Source organism: Odontesthes bonariensis, chromosome 22 (assembly GCF_027942865.1).
Source record: "Odontesthes bonariensis isolate fOdoBon6 chromosome 22, fOdoBon6.hap1, whole genome shotgun sequence".
NCBI classification, from domain to species: domain Eukaryota; kingdom Metazoa; phylum Chordata; class Actinopteri; order Atheriniformes; family Atherinopsidae; genus Odontesthes; species Odontesthes bonariensis.
In genome coordinates this window covers 22,068,143-22,081,381 of record NC_134527.1, presented here as the reverse complement: position 1 = coordinate 22,081,381, position 13,239 = coordinate 22,068,143, and the positions used below count along the sequence as shown (strand labels likewise).

Genomic DNA, 13,239 nt, shown 5'->3' with positions numbered 1-13,239 from the left:
CTGGCTTCAGCAGCTCGTTGCTTTCTCTTGTCTGCAAAACGATTGATGGTCAACTTTCTGGCTGGTCGTGTCTGTATGTTCGGACATACATCAAGTGTGAGACCTGGGTCTGTTAACAGTGAGGTCGACTGCTGCTAAGACTGGGAACATAAACAGAGAGTGTTGTAGACTAAAACCTCCAAGCAGTGATTGTGCAATTTTTACTAAACTTTGCATGTACTTTGAAGTAAGAATTAGAAAAAGAACATATAAGACATAGATTAAAAACTTATTGTATATTCAGTGGTTTGTATTCACAGTTGTAAAAATTAAGTTAAATAAAAAGAAAAAAAAAAACAATTACAACAAGAACATTCACTGAGATGTCATCAGCCAGTGGCTCCCACCTCTATTTTTTTCTAATTTTTTTTTTAAATGACAGCCGTTTCTGCTTCATGTAAGTTTTCAGCTTCTCAACGGTTTGGGACATCGTTCGATGTATTTTTTTATTTAAAATATTTCCAAACGGTTTCAGTGGATGACAGATCTTGACTGCAGGCAATCCAGTTTAACACTCAGGAAATTTTATAACGAGAGTTTTGTTATATGTGCTTAGTGTGGATCAGCAACGTCTTGGTGAATTAAACAAGATTTTCTAGAAAAAATACATAGCCTGGATGGCAGCATATGTTGCTCCACAGCCTTAGTTCATCCAACAGGAAGATCACATTCTTATCCAGAGAGGTGCACTTAATGGAGTATTTTCTGAGTTTAGGGAGGCGAAAATGCATTTGTCATTAGAGCGGATGGGAAGATGTTGGACTTGGCTGACTGAAAGGGTGCCGAGATCAAAGAAAACAGAGCGAGAAGGTGAGAGCCAATCAGAGGAGGCTTGTTTGGCTGGGAGGAGGGATGTGGGGGAAGGATGTGGGGAGGGTCCGGGGGTCGGAGCATGAGGGAGGCATTACAGAGTGTGAGCAGAGGAGGAGAGTCCGAGCAGAGAAGCCACATCTCCAGGAGAGTTGGACTCTGCAAACCAATGGAGACAGGTTGGACTTTTTGACTCATTTTCGTAATTGTTGAAATAACTGAGATGGCTTCCTGAATGAAAACTTACTCATAGAACTGCCTGGCTGATGTAATAGATGTAAATATTGGGTTTTTGGTCTGAATTGCAGCCTCTTTGTATTGTCTCAGAGCTCCAGGATGTTGAGCAGATGTGCAGAAGTGTTAGGAAAGACTTGCTCCTTTGCTGTGGAAAACCTGACAGAGCACTCCTTTGTAATTGTCGGCTATTACTAACATTACACGCTGCAATTTTCCTCAAAAAATGTCAAGGCCAAGACTATTCCTGTCCATGTGAAATAGAGATAAAGATGGATGCTGTGCTTTCATTGTAAGCGACTGGTGAATTAACTTGGTTCTTATCATTTAAAACTGCATGTTGATACTTCACCAAAAGATTCGTGGGCTCCTCAGTGACCCGTCACTTCCTGTATTCCCTTTCGGTTGCTTCAGGGGTCTCTCATTCAAACAGATCCAATCAGATTATCACCTCGCCCTTTGTTTTAACGTTGCTTTACCGGTTGATACGAGGCAAATGATGTGTGGGGTGGAAAGCGCAGGAATCCAGTCACTGTCTTGGTATAAGTTTTAGCCCTCTGCCTTGAAGAATAAACTCTCTCTAATCCCTCAAACAGCACTGAACAAACACTCTCCATGGTGACGCGTGACTCTAGTCCTGACAGGTCCATAGATATGTAGATTGCTTCCTGTCAGTAGCAGCGTGGAAAGGCGTTTCCTGCCGGTTTGTTGCTTTGAAAAGAGAAAAGCTGAGTGGACACTCTGGACAGGAGTTGTCCTCCCAAACCTTTACAAGCAGCATGGCTGTTTAGTTCAAGCTGAAACACTCAACACCAGTTTAAAAGTCTATAAATGGAATGGAAAAAACATGTAGAAACGATGTGAATATGACATATATGTTTATCTCATGTGTTCATTTCACAAAGGCGATGGTCTCTTTTTCGTGCACACACACTTGATGTCTTTGTCTTAGTCTCTCACTCGAAAATCAAGCTTTGGAGGACATTTGAATTCACAGCCTTTTGGGAATTAATGACTTATTTACGAGGTTTGCTTTTCGTGTCTGATGAGCTGAAAAATGTTTTCGCAATCTGTCAGGACTTTGTTTTTTTTGGCATTTCCTCAAAGAGTGCACCAAGACTTTGTAAGTTAAAAAACAGGCTCAAAGAAAGGGAGAGATGAGAAGACCATGTTTAACTGATAAATGTAGCGCTTGATTCTGTGGGATTTGCTTGGCTCTCTAAAGGAATGACTTTTTGTCAGCAGAGGTAATTATACTGATAATAAACATGAAATGTTTGTATGTTACGTTACTCTAGTTCTTACTGGAATATCTCAGCATTTGCTTGGAGTGGCACAAATTCCACATGTGGTGGGACCAAGAAAATAAACTCCATTGTCTGTGGTATTCCTGTGACATTTCCTCTTGAGCTGCTTATTGTCTTTTTTTTTCTTCTTTTTGTGAAAGGTCTCTATTGATGTAAGATACACGATCATATTATTTGGCACCCACAGGGTAAACTGTGTGCACTTTGGAGATAATTAGATCAGACTTTTTACATTTAGAGAAACTCTGGTTTATGACAACATATCTGCACTGATTTAATAGACCCAGTCAGTGGGATCAATATGGATTCCAAGCCTCTGAATTATTACCAGCTGCATCTTTGCAGTGTCTGAATGACACTTCTCAGTATTGAAGATGTTGTTTGTTACACTCGGTTTCCACAGATTACTTCTAATGGCAACCTGGGTTTTAGTTTGGCATGTTTCGCCATGTCAGGGACTTCATTCAGCCGTGGCTCTCTACAACAAAATGAATCTCCCACAGATTTAGTGACTCTCTTTTTTTCTCTCTGAGCTGGAGCACAAAGTTGACAGGCCTTCTTACACTTTTGTAGATGAAGACATCTACTATGACTCCTCGCAATCGTTTTACTGTGAAAGTGTTGAATTTTTGGGAAGCAGATATCATGCGCCACGTCCTTTCCGGTAAAGTGTGTGCAGAAACCTGCTTCCAAAACACTCCCGTCTTCGCCACATTGCCAAACACATCACTACACCTTTAGCATAACTTTCCACCCAGGAGCTACGCAATATAACTTCTTCTTTGGAGTTTGATGGCAGTTGAACACCAGTCGCTGCATCTTCACTGTTCTACTGATGAAGAAAAATCAACACTCAACAGCTGCAAACTCTTGCTTATGTTCCGTCACTGCTGTCCTTTTCACTTTGGGGGTACACGTGTACATGTTGGGAGTGTCACAAGTATGTGCGCTCATGGGGATTAGTGTTGGGGGCCAGTGGGGTGACGGGTGCAGTTTGACGGCCGTAAAACTCCTCTTTGGATGTAAACCGAGCCTTGAATAATCCACCCCCCCCCCCCTGCTTACTCACAAAGTATTAGAGATCATAAATCCACCTCGAGCCTAACATGTATGGACGACAGGACTTCACGCTATCTTGGGAAACTTGAGTTCACGGTAACGGCTTAAGTCTGCCCGTCTAGGAACACTGAGCAGACGTCCGGGCACATTTTGACACAAATGCCAGATACAATAATAGAAGCAGGTTTGTTTCCCATCTACAGATCCACATTCCAAGGCAACTTCAGAGAATTTGAGAACCACAGGTAGGGTATTGTGCAACCAGTTGGCACGTGATTCAAACGCAGTGCAGCCAAGCAAGGTTAAAGGTTAAGTGTCCAGGTCGTCAAAGCTCTGCGTCCCCCCAGCTGGTTCAGATTGTTTCAGCTCCGGTGTGTTTTCCATCAATATTCCTGTCAGGGAGGAATTAGTCTTCGCAACAGGCCGGCAAATGTCTGACCCCGACTCTTCGGATGGTCCGTTTCAGTCTCAACCCCTAACGTCAAGCATTAGTCTTATCAAAACACCACTGGGACGTCAACTGTCTGTGTGCAAGAGGGTGGGAAGAGTCTTTAAAAAAAAAGCGCAGTTAGTCAGTCTCCATGTGTTCCTGCATCTGTTCATGGTGAGGCAATGAGAACGCTCGTGATTCATAAAGTTAACTTTGGTCCAGCTCCACAGAGGCGGCTGTTTGGATTTTGTGAAACAGATGAGCTCATAAGAGCAGGCACAAACATACTCAGCCTTAGGTCACACGTATACACAAAGGCAAGCACACAGACACACACACACACACACACACACACACCACCACCCTGCTGCAGACCACAGCACTGGGGTCATTTTGTCCGCTATAGAATGGACATGGGGGGGGGGGGGGGGGGGGGGGGTTGTTGATATGTACAGGATGACAAAGATCAAAGTTTGTGTAATACTCTTACTCACTCACACACACACATGCAGTGAGTCAGAGTCTTCGGGACGTGACCACAAGAGGACGAGGGTTCCTCCCGTCCCTCGCTCTGACGGCACACCAGAGACCGAGGGATGGAAACCTCGCAGTGCGGGCGGCACACGTGTCAACAGTGGCCCCCAGCTCCCTCTGCTGCCCTGCCAAACTCTGGCTGCAGAATGACTAACAGACTCCCATGAGGCAGCAGGGAAACCAGGACTCAAAGGGAAGAGATTTGGCCCAGAGCTGTATTTATAACACGAGCACAAAGGCTTGTATAGGCTCCTTTTAATCTTCTCTGGCATTCCAGCTTCTGTTTTAATGTATGCTCAGCCTACATTTGTTAATGTCCCTCACAGATAAAATCTCAGACTTTTGTTAAGTCACAGAAAGTTTGTTTGTATAGTCCCCAGAGATCTTCTGGGAATCCTTGAAAGGGTTTGGGCAGAGACGCTGTGATAAAGAGGGCCTTTAGTCCTGTGGAATAGAATGGAGTCTGAGATTTTCATCATCTCAAAAACAGCTTTTTATTGTCAACTTAAGCTACGTAATGAATGAAAAAGGGTCAAACGAATTCACATTATTCTGGGGAAAGGCTTAGGTTTACGCTAGCACCCCCATATGTAGTGCAAAAGTTCAAGAACTTACTTCTCCTTCTCCAGAAGGTTCCAAGATGATTGTGTAAGGAAGATCAGAAACCATAACAGGCCGAAGGTGAATGCAGCAAGACCCAAAAAACTGGATCTTGCTTGAACCCTCTGAACCCGAGTGTAGCATCATATTCTTTCTGAGAGCTCAGTATTTTGAGCAACTAACTTAGAGTCACACCACGAGACAACCTCAGAGCTTCCGCACACACAGCCAATCTTGTTGGCATCAGGAATAAAACTTCTTTAAAAATGCAGTTAGTTGTGTCATCCGATTAAAAACGTTTTACGCTGAGATGTGGAGGTTAATAAATGGGTGATTTTACAGGAAAGGAGGCAACGAAAGAAAAAGTTCCCACACATATAACCCCCAAAATTTCTAAAAACATTGAACTAAATTAACTTAGAGTACTCACAATGCCGACTATTCATCATCAGTGTGGTTGGTGAGATTTCTATTGCAACAGTAGATCTGAAATTATTTAAAAAAAAATAAAAAAAGATGATATAATATTGTATATATTATCTGTATTGTGTTTTATGGAACGACATTACTTCTTGCTTCCTGATTGTAGTGTCGCTGACTCAGCAGAGTTGATGTTATTGAGGTTATCAGTGGTCATGTGACAGCCGCTGCCTTATCAACTGCGGGCTGACTCCAGGTCAGCTGTGTGGGCTGCTTGATGAGAGGCCTCAGGCTTGTTTTTCTCTCTGTCTACATCCGCTTCTCATTCAGCTTTTTCCACATCTATTTTAACCTCCCCATCTTCTTTCTCCGCAGCACACAAATCTTTTTGTTTTTCCAAGTGGCCTGATCTGTACGACTCATTCGACTCCTTATTAAAGATCTACACCATCAACCTCTCTTCTTCCTCTCAGCTCCTTCTTTACTCTCTTTTCTCATTCCTCAAACGCAGCAGAAACAACTGCTCATCTTAGAGCTTCTCTTTTACATGCAGTTCCATTTGACACATGCAGTTAAAAAGCTCTCACCCTGTCCTTGCGTCTCTCTGTTTTATCTCTTAGGTGTGTCTGATGTGACGCCAGCAGGCTGGCTCAGGGAACACAACTTCAATAAAATGTAGACACCAAAAACCAGGAAGCAGCAGAAGAGTCTGAAGACCGAGCTGACAGAAGGAGGGTGAGCTGAAGGAGGAGGAACAGCAGCTGTGACACCGAAACGACGCCAGCAGAAGATAAGAAGTGAGGAGAAGAGGGAAGCAGCAGCCTGTGAATCATTGACGTGAACCTTTTTGTGTACAGCTGTGTCACCTTGCCCTTCCTGCGAAGGGTTCACTCGCTCTCACACCTCCGCTGGAGAAGGATCGCAACCTCAGCTCTTTGTGTTTCAAGGGCTGTCTACCCAGAATCCACCTCTCCGTAGTGTTGAAAGCGGCAGACGCACCGAGCCGCCGCCAGCATGTGCCATGTCATTGTCACCTGCCGCTCCATGCTGTGGACTCTGCTGAGTATTGTGGCCGCGTTCGGAGAGCTCATCGCCTTCATGAGCACTGATTGGCTGGTGGGATATCCCCGCACACCCGACGCCGTCTTCGGCCTCCACGGGGCCACCACAGCCGGAGAGGCCTACAGACCCACTTTAGGCATCTACGGCCGCTGTATAAAACTGCCGCACATGCAGCGGGGAATACTGTGCGGGCCGTACGCGATTCACTTTGGGGAGATTGCCAGCGGGTTCTGGCAGGCGACTTCCATCTTCCTGGCGGCGGGGATCCTGCTGCTCTGTGCCGTGGCGTTCATCTCGGTCTTCACCATGTGCTTCCAAAGCATCATGAAGAAGAGCATCTTCAATGTGTGCGGACTGCTGCAGGGAATCGCAGGTGAGAGAAACGTTTTAGTGCCGAACTCTGATCTAAACTCCTCATAACTTACTATTTCCAGAAGATTGAAGCCGACATGGGCCTCCCGATCAGATAAGTGATGTTCGATAGTCCTCTGCTGTCTTTACTTGTCAGGTTCACAACTTTCCAAAGCCAACACCTAACATTAAAATGTTTGTTTTTTTTCGTCTTTACGCAGCGATTTGTGCTCCTTCTTGTGCAAATGACAGAAAGCAGAAAATATAAAACAAATGCCATCCACCAGAAGTTTTCATAGTCATGGGCCTCCCCCTTTTGACTAAGCAAGGAATGAGATACTGCCCTCAGTTTAGCTCAATCCCTATACAATTAACGATCAAGACAAAGCCAAATATTTCTGTCTCACTTATGTTCAGAAGACATTAACCACTCAAAGAATAAGTACATCTCACCCTGTCCAAAGGTTCTTATTATTTTCTAATCCATGAAAATGGGTTGTTTTGTTTGCCTTTGTGGTAATTGTGGGTCTCTTTGTTGTCATTTAGAGTATCTTGGTGGTTTTAACTCTTTTGTCGGTTGTTATGCAATCCTTTTTTTAAAAAATGTTCTCTTTTTGGTTGTTTTGTCTTTGGTCGTTTTATGTATCTTTGTGGTAACTTTCTATGACTTTGTGGCCCTTTAGTAGAGGTTTGTTTTGTGTGCATTTGTGGTTGTTTTGAGTCTTTCTTGTAGTTTTGTGTGTTGTTTAGCATTTAGCATTTTTTTCGGTGGTTGTTTTGACTTAAAATTCTCCAAATCTCATGTATCTATGAACTGTCTTCAGTTAAATCTCACACGTGGAGGCAGTTCTATGTGATCTCCCTTTTCTAACTTGTTCCATAACTAACCTTTTCGTCTCTTCCGTTCAGTGAGCCTCCACTCGAACAGTTTGGAGCCCCCTGGGGAAGGCCTGCTTCCCACTTTGAAAATATCTCTCTTTAGCTCTCTGTCATGGCTGGTTTCCCCTTTACCTTCACCCTCATCCAGTTCAAACAGCTCTCATTTTTCATATCCAGCATCGTTCACTTTAGCATAACCTCAGTCAAACATGTCAGTGTGGATACAACCACATCATCAGCACATACCTGCAAACCAGCCTCAAACATGTCAGCAGCACTCTGCAAATGAATGACCGTATTCTTTTGAAATATTTCAAGTCTATTTCTGAAGTTTGTGCCCGGATTTAGAAAATTTAAAAAAGCTTTTTCTTGGTCTCGATGTGAAATATCTTCATGCATTTTGTCCTGAGACATAAAGAGAGCCACCATAGGTCATCCAACCCCTATTGTTTCTGTTGATTCCTGTGGCAACCGCCGCTCAGGTAAATGAAAAGCTGCGCTCTATGCTAAACACATTCATTACGAGCACCGCAACTCCCACTGCTAGAATTATGTGTTTTTTATCCCCGCGGAGCTGTCAGCGAGCTTTTACCAAAACAGCCGTTTTTTGTTTTTTTAAAGTAAAAGAAAAAAGGACCGTTGTTGTCCTCACCTTGAGCAACTGCCACCCAAATATTTACCCAGTCAGCTGGAGCCCTCTCTGAAAAGGAGCTTGAGTACGCATGCCTATCAGTGTGTATGTGTGAAGGGTGTGTATTCTCTGTCTGAGGTTCGGTGTCTGAGGCCACTTTGACGCAGTGTGGTGAATTATGGACGGGAGGAGGCCATGAAGTCATGCTCGCTGAGCCTCCTCTCCTCAGACTGCAGCTCTCAGCCCTCCGGTGATTATGGCTGTCCTCCCCCGCTGCTGTTTATCTGGTGCAGGCCAAAACAGAAAAGGTGGGCGGGTGGTGAAGGACATGCCGAGCTGTAAACTCAGCTCTGAGCCTCCAGTGAAACCCAACTATTGAATGATGGATGGCGGCTTTAAAAGACTCTCTAAACAATGAGCTTTAAATAGCTTAATGTGAATGTTTGTTTAGGACGTATGCATGTTATTTCTTGTGTTCTGGGATGTTTTCTTCACTTGTTTGACTGTAGCTGCACGACTTAAGATGTCAAGGCAAGGGATGTGGCACTTTGGGAGCTTTCAGAGATTTTACACACAATTCATATCAAGTTAACTACACCTTTGATATCACCGGCCGTTGTGGGTATTGCAAATCAATCAACAGAACTCCTCACAGGGATTAAGGGGCTCGACTTGAAAGACATTAAAATTCCCAGATTATCAATTTAAATACATACATTTTATCCATATATCTCATCCAACAACTGTTGTGTTGCCAAAGCTTTATATAGTATTTTACTTAAGCTTTAGCCTCTGAGGTTAAAGGCGCTAATAAAGTAACTCTTAAGTACTATATAGCCTCGTTTCCACTGTCAGTACGGTTCGGGTCACTTCGTATCGGTACGGTACGGTACGGTTCGGGTTGCTTTGGGGTAAGGGGACCCTCAGGGGTGGACGGAGTGCGTGCCGAAGCGTCACTACGTCGATCGCTCCGAAGCTTCTTCAGCTTAATGCGACACTGGCTCGTGGTCCGGTTGAAACCACTCTCTGCCATTTTTGCGGCAATCAACGGAGAGCAGAGCCTTCACCTCCTCAGCACTCCAGGCTCCTCTCCAAGGGAACCGGTCCTGTGTGCTAGGTACCCCAAGCAGAAGGGTTACAAAAATGGTAACGGGTACCATGGGACCGGTACGCTTTCGTGGTAGTGGAAACACTGAAATAAGCGAACCGTTCTGAACCGACCCGTACCGGACTGCATAGTGGACACGGGGCTTTAGTTGCTCTGTAAAGAAGAAGGTACATGAGTTGGAAACATCCAGACCAACAACTGTGAGATTTCTTCGTCATGCTTCATTCCGTTGGGATTCAAATTTGATCAGACGAATATGTGGGAAGCCAACTCCAGTCTTAACAAGTTAACGTGGAGGATGAAAGTTGATTGAAAGTAACCAGTCTCACGACGGTCTAAAACCCAGCACATGCTTCCTATTAGTGGGTGAACAATCCAACGCTTGGTGAAATAGTTTAAACTTCCTCCTCCTTGTTATCCGTTTTGCTCCCGCCTTACATCCACAACATCTCGTCTTCAGCTCATCAAGATTCAGGGTCTTATTCTGGGAATTACTTTGGCTTTGGAAAGCTCAAACAGCTGCTTCCACATATAAACAACTCTCCCATTGGCAAGGTAACTCATCATAACAGATGTTAGACATGAGAATCACTAGAGAACCATAACTCCCAGACTTAGCCCCTCTGACCCTGGTTCCCCCTGTACTTTTATTTGGACTATGGTCTACATTGCCATTTGATATGCTTAAATTACAATTTAGTATATTTGCATGCAGATTTTACCATTAAGCCGGCTAGATTTAATTCTAGTTAATTTTTTTTGTAAAGGCTAGACCTTTAAAAAGGTCTTAAATGCCTATCTTGATGGCTGCAGTCAATAACAAACTAAGACTATTTCTACATCCATCAGAAGACAAGCTTGATTTCCTGTCCAAGAGTGGCTCACATTCAGAATTTCCAGAAAATCTGCAAAACTAAATGCAAATCTTTGTGCAAAGATTAGGATGGCATGCATGGAGATAAACAGCTGCTGGCTGTAATTTGTACACCTGGGTGCCATTAAACTGATGCAGCAGAATAGGATTTAACCGGATGATGTGTGTGAAAGAGTGGCAGTCAAATCTTTTAGTTTTCTCCTTTCAGTTTTTGAGATTTTGCTGATATTGATTTCTTAGCACCTTCATTTTTATCCCTCAGCCAAGTGTAATTTGGGTGCACGATAAGATTACTTGGAAGTGAAGTGAGTCCCGTTGCTTTTTAAACGGAGTCATTTGACCCAAGTCTGCTTAAAGCAGCTTGGAAATCTAGAGATTTAAAGTTGCTACAACAAGGTTACGGTTGTTTACTGTGATTTGAAAATCAGTTTCCAAATGAGGGTGTTGAACTTCTGCAGGTATAGAAGTAGAATCGGCTCATAACCCCAACACCAGTACAGTTACAAAACTGTGCTACATCACCTTAATAGCCGTTTGTGTGCAGATTTGGTGATGAGAGTGGGGAAATGCACTGCTGTGTCCCATTGTGGAGAGGATGAGGATGAGGAAGAGGAAGGGGGCCGAGAAGAGCTGCAAACAGCAGAGGAGGCACACCCCTCCTCTGATAACTCTTCCTGTTCACTTGGTCCACCCACAGAAAGAGATGGGAGACTTAAGCCTGGTTTATAGTCGGTAACGCAAGACGCAAAGCAAGACGCAAGAAGAAACGCAAGCCCTTGCGCGGTTGCAAGCCCCCCATTGCGAGCTTGCGTGTGTCACCTCAATTTTCTAAACTTCACGCAAGAAAAGACGCAAGCCTACTACTTGAAAACGACATACTCATCTATCAGACAGCATGCAGAGCGTTTACACACAGTGCACTTCACTCCTGTCCGAGCCCAAATCAGCCAGCCTGAAAAGCTGATTTCCCTTAAGCTATAAACTCTGTAAATATATAACTTTAGCAACATTTGAAACATTTTCAGGCGAGAAAGTAGTCGTTTAGACCCCCAAGGTGTTGAAAATCTGACAAAATACCGGCTATTTACAAGAAGAAGAAGCATGAATCACTCGAAGAGGTCCTGGCGGTGAATTTCCTTTCATCATAGTAGGCTTGTCATTGAAAAAACCCGCTACTCCACCTACTCTCCTGGCAGTGAATCGCCATGCAGCACACGCAAGCGCCGGCAAAGCTAAATGAAGTATAAACGTCTCGAGCCATTAACATACGCGCAAGAAGAAAGCGCAAGGGCAGTTAAAAGAAGTATAACTCAGCCTAAACTGATGCCTGTCATGTCACCGGGTTTCTTTTGGTTTGCTCTTATTCCGTCGATCACCAATCAGCCAGTGTGCGTCACAGGCCTTCCCTGAGGCTGGTGGATGATGTCATTTTCACTGATATCCATCACCAGGATTCCCACAGCAACTTTCTACGAATCATTATTTCCAGAAAGTGTGCCGACCCTCCGGAAATGAGAAAACTGGATCCAGGCGGCAGATGTTTTGCGAAGTGATCGACCTCATATGGGAAGAGTGTGATGCTGTTGCCAGAGATGGTCACGTCATTGCATTGGAGAGACTTGCAAACCAATTAACCTCACCTTCACATTCACCCTGATGTCACTTGGACTTTTTGTCTTGCGTCCCCCTGTGACACACTTCCTGAACGTTGCAGTGTCTCACATGCTGTCCAAGGGACAGTTTAAGCTCAGGTGGTTTTAAGATTTCGGCTGGAGTTTAATTTACGTAACGGAATGGCTTAAACAGACTTCTGTTGAAGGTCAGCCGGGTAAACTTTACATCCTGTCGGTGCACATTTTAGGGCCCCTAAAGGATTGTTATACATCAGTTAGACTACCTATAAGTGAATTTCTGTACATAAACTGAAATGCCCTCCTTGCTTAACGTCACCCGCAGAAAAGGATCAGAAACAACACGCCAAACAAACTCAGCTGTAAAACTGTCTCCGATTCTTGTGCGTTCGGGGTGTCGAATGCCTTTATTACCTACTGTAAAGTTTCCTTTCAGCCGTGAGTCACAGACCTTATTACAGGTTTAACCATAGACCATGACTAAGCTCCAGACTGGAAGTGAAGCAAGCAAAACACCTTCTTACAGGAATTTAAGCTGTACTGTTAAGTGAGGATAAATGTGAAAGTAGATTACACGTGTTATTGAAGGAGAGAAGGAAAGCAGACGTGTCAGGAATGACCAATAACTAATGGGAATCCCAAGCCTTTGATCGCTTTTCCTGGATAACTATGTTTACACTGGAGGTTTGGCTCTTTCATAATGAGCCTACAAAGGAATGCAAAGCAAACAGGCACAGGTCAGAAAGTTCATATTAACCTTATCATTTTGAAGCTGAAGAGGAATACTGTGGCTTGAAAAGATTTTGGGCACTCCCACTCAAAAATCAGTTAAACTAATCTCGAACGGGCATAAAGCTAAAGATGCAACATATTTTTAATTTTGTGCTAAACTGACCATAAGCTGATCTTAGAGTGAAAAAGGGAAAGGAGAAACCCAAGAGGTTTAGCTCTCAGATAACTTTTAAGAATATCTCAGACTTTAGAAAAAGCTAATTAGGGCGATTGCTTGTTTTAATAATTGTTAAAAAAAAAAAAGCATTAGAAGACTTTACTGAGAAGAAGTATTCCCAAGACATTGTTTCATTGGTTCTTACTGTAGATGAAGAAATAGCAGTTGACGGGAACGATGGAAGTCAGGTTAAGGTCTGGAAGTCCAAAAGAGCTTTTTCATTGACAGAGAGGCAAATCAAACCACATGTTTGTCTGGGATAGAAGTTTATGAGTATTTGAGTTGTGGTGCAACCTTCTGCTTTTTAAGACTTTTAGGGAA

At 43.7% G+C, this 13,239-nt stretch overlaps 1 protein-coding gene across 2 annotated transcripts in view; it reads left to right on the top strand.

The window, feature by feature from the left end:
- The window catches only part of lhfpl2a (LHFPL tetraspan subfamily member 2a), a 47,379-nt gene that overhangs the window by 28,792 nt on the left and 5,348 nt on the right, over positions 1-13,239 (top strand). The window contains exons 1-2 of one of the 2 annotated variants that reach the window (XM_075455323.1): positions 943-1,028; positions 6,054-6,868. In XM_075455323.1, coding sequence (XP_075311438.1) covers positions 6,448-6,868 — 421 coding nt within the window. In that variant the 5' untranslated portion in view covers positions 943-1,028; positions 6,054-6,447. Of the gene's footprint in view, positions 1-942; positions 1,029-6,053; positions 6,869-13,239 lie in introns of those variants that run through there. The other variant, XM_075455322.1, reaches the window with a different exon arrangement.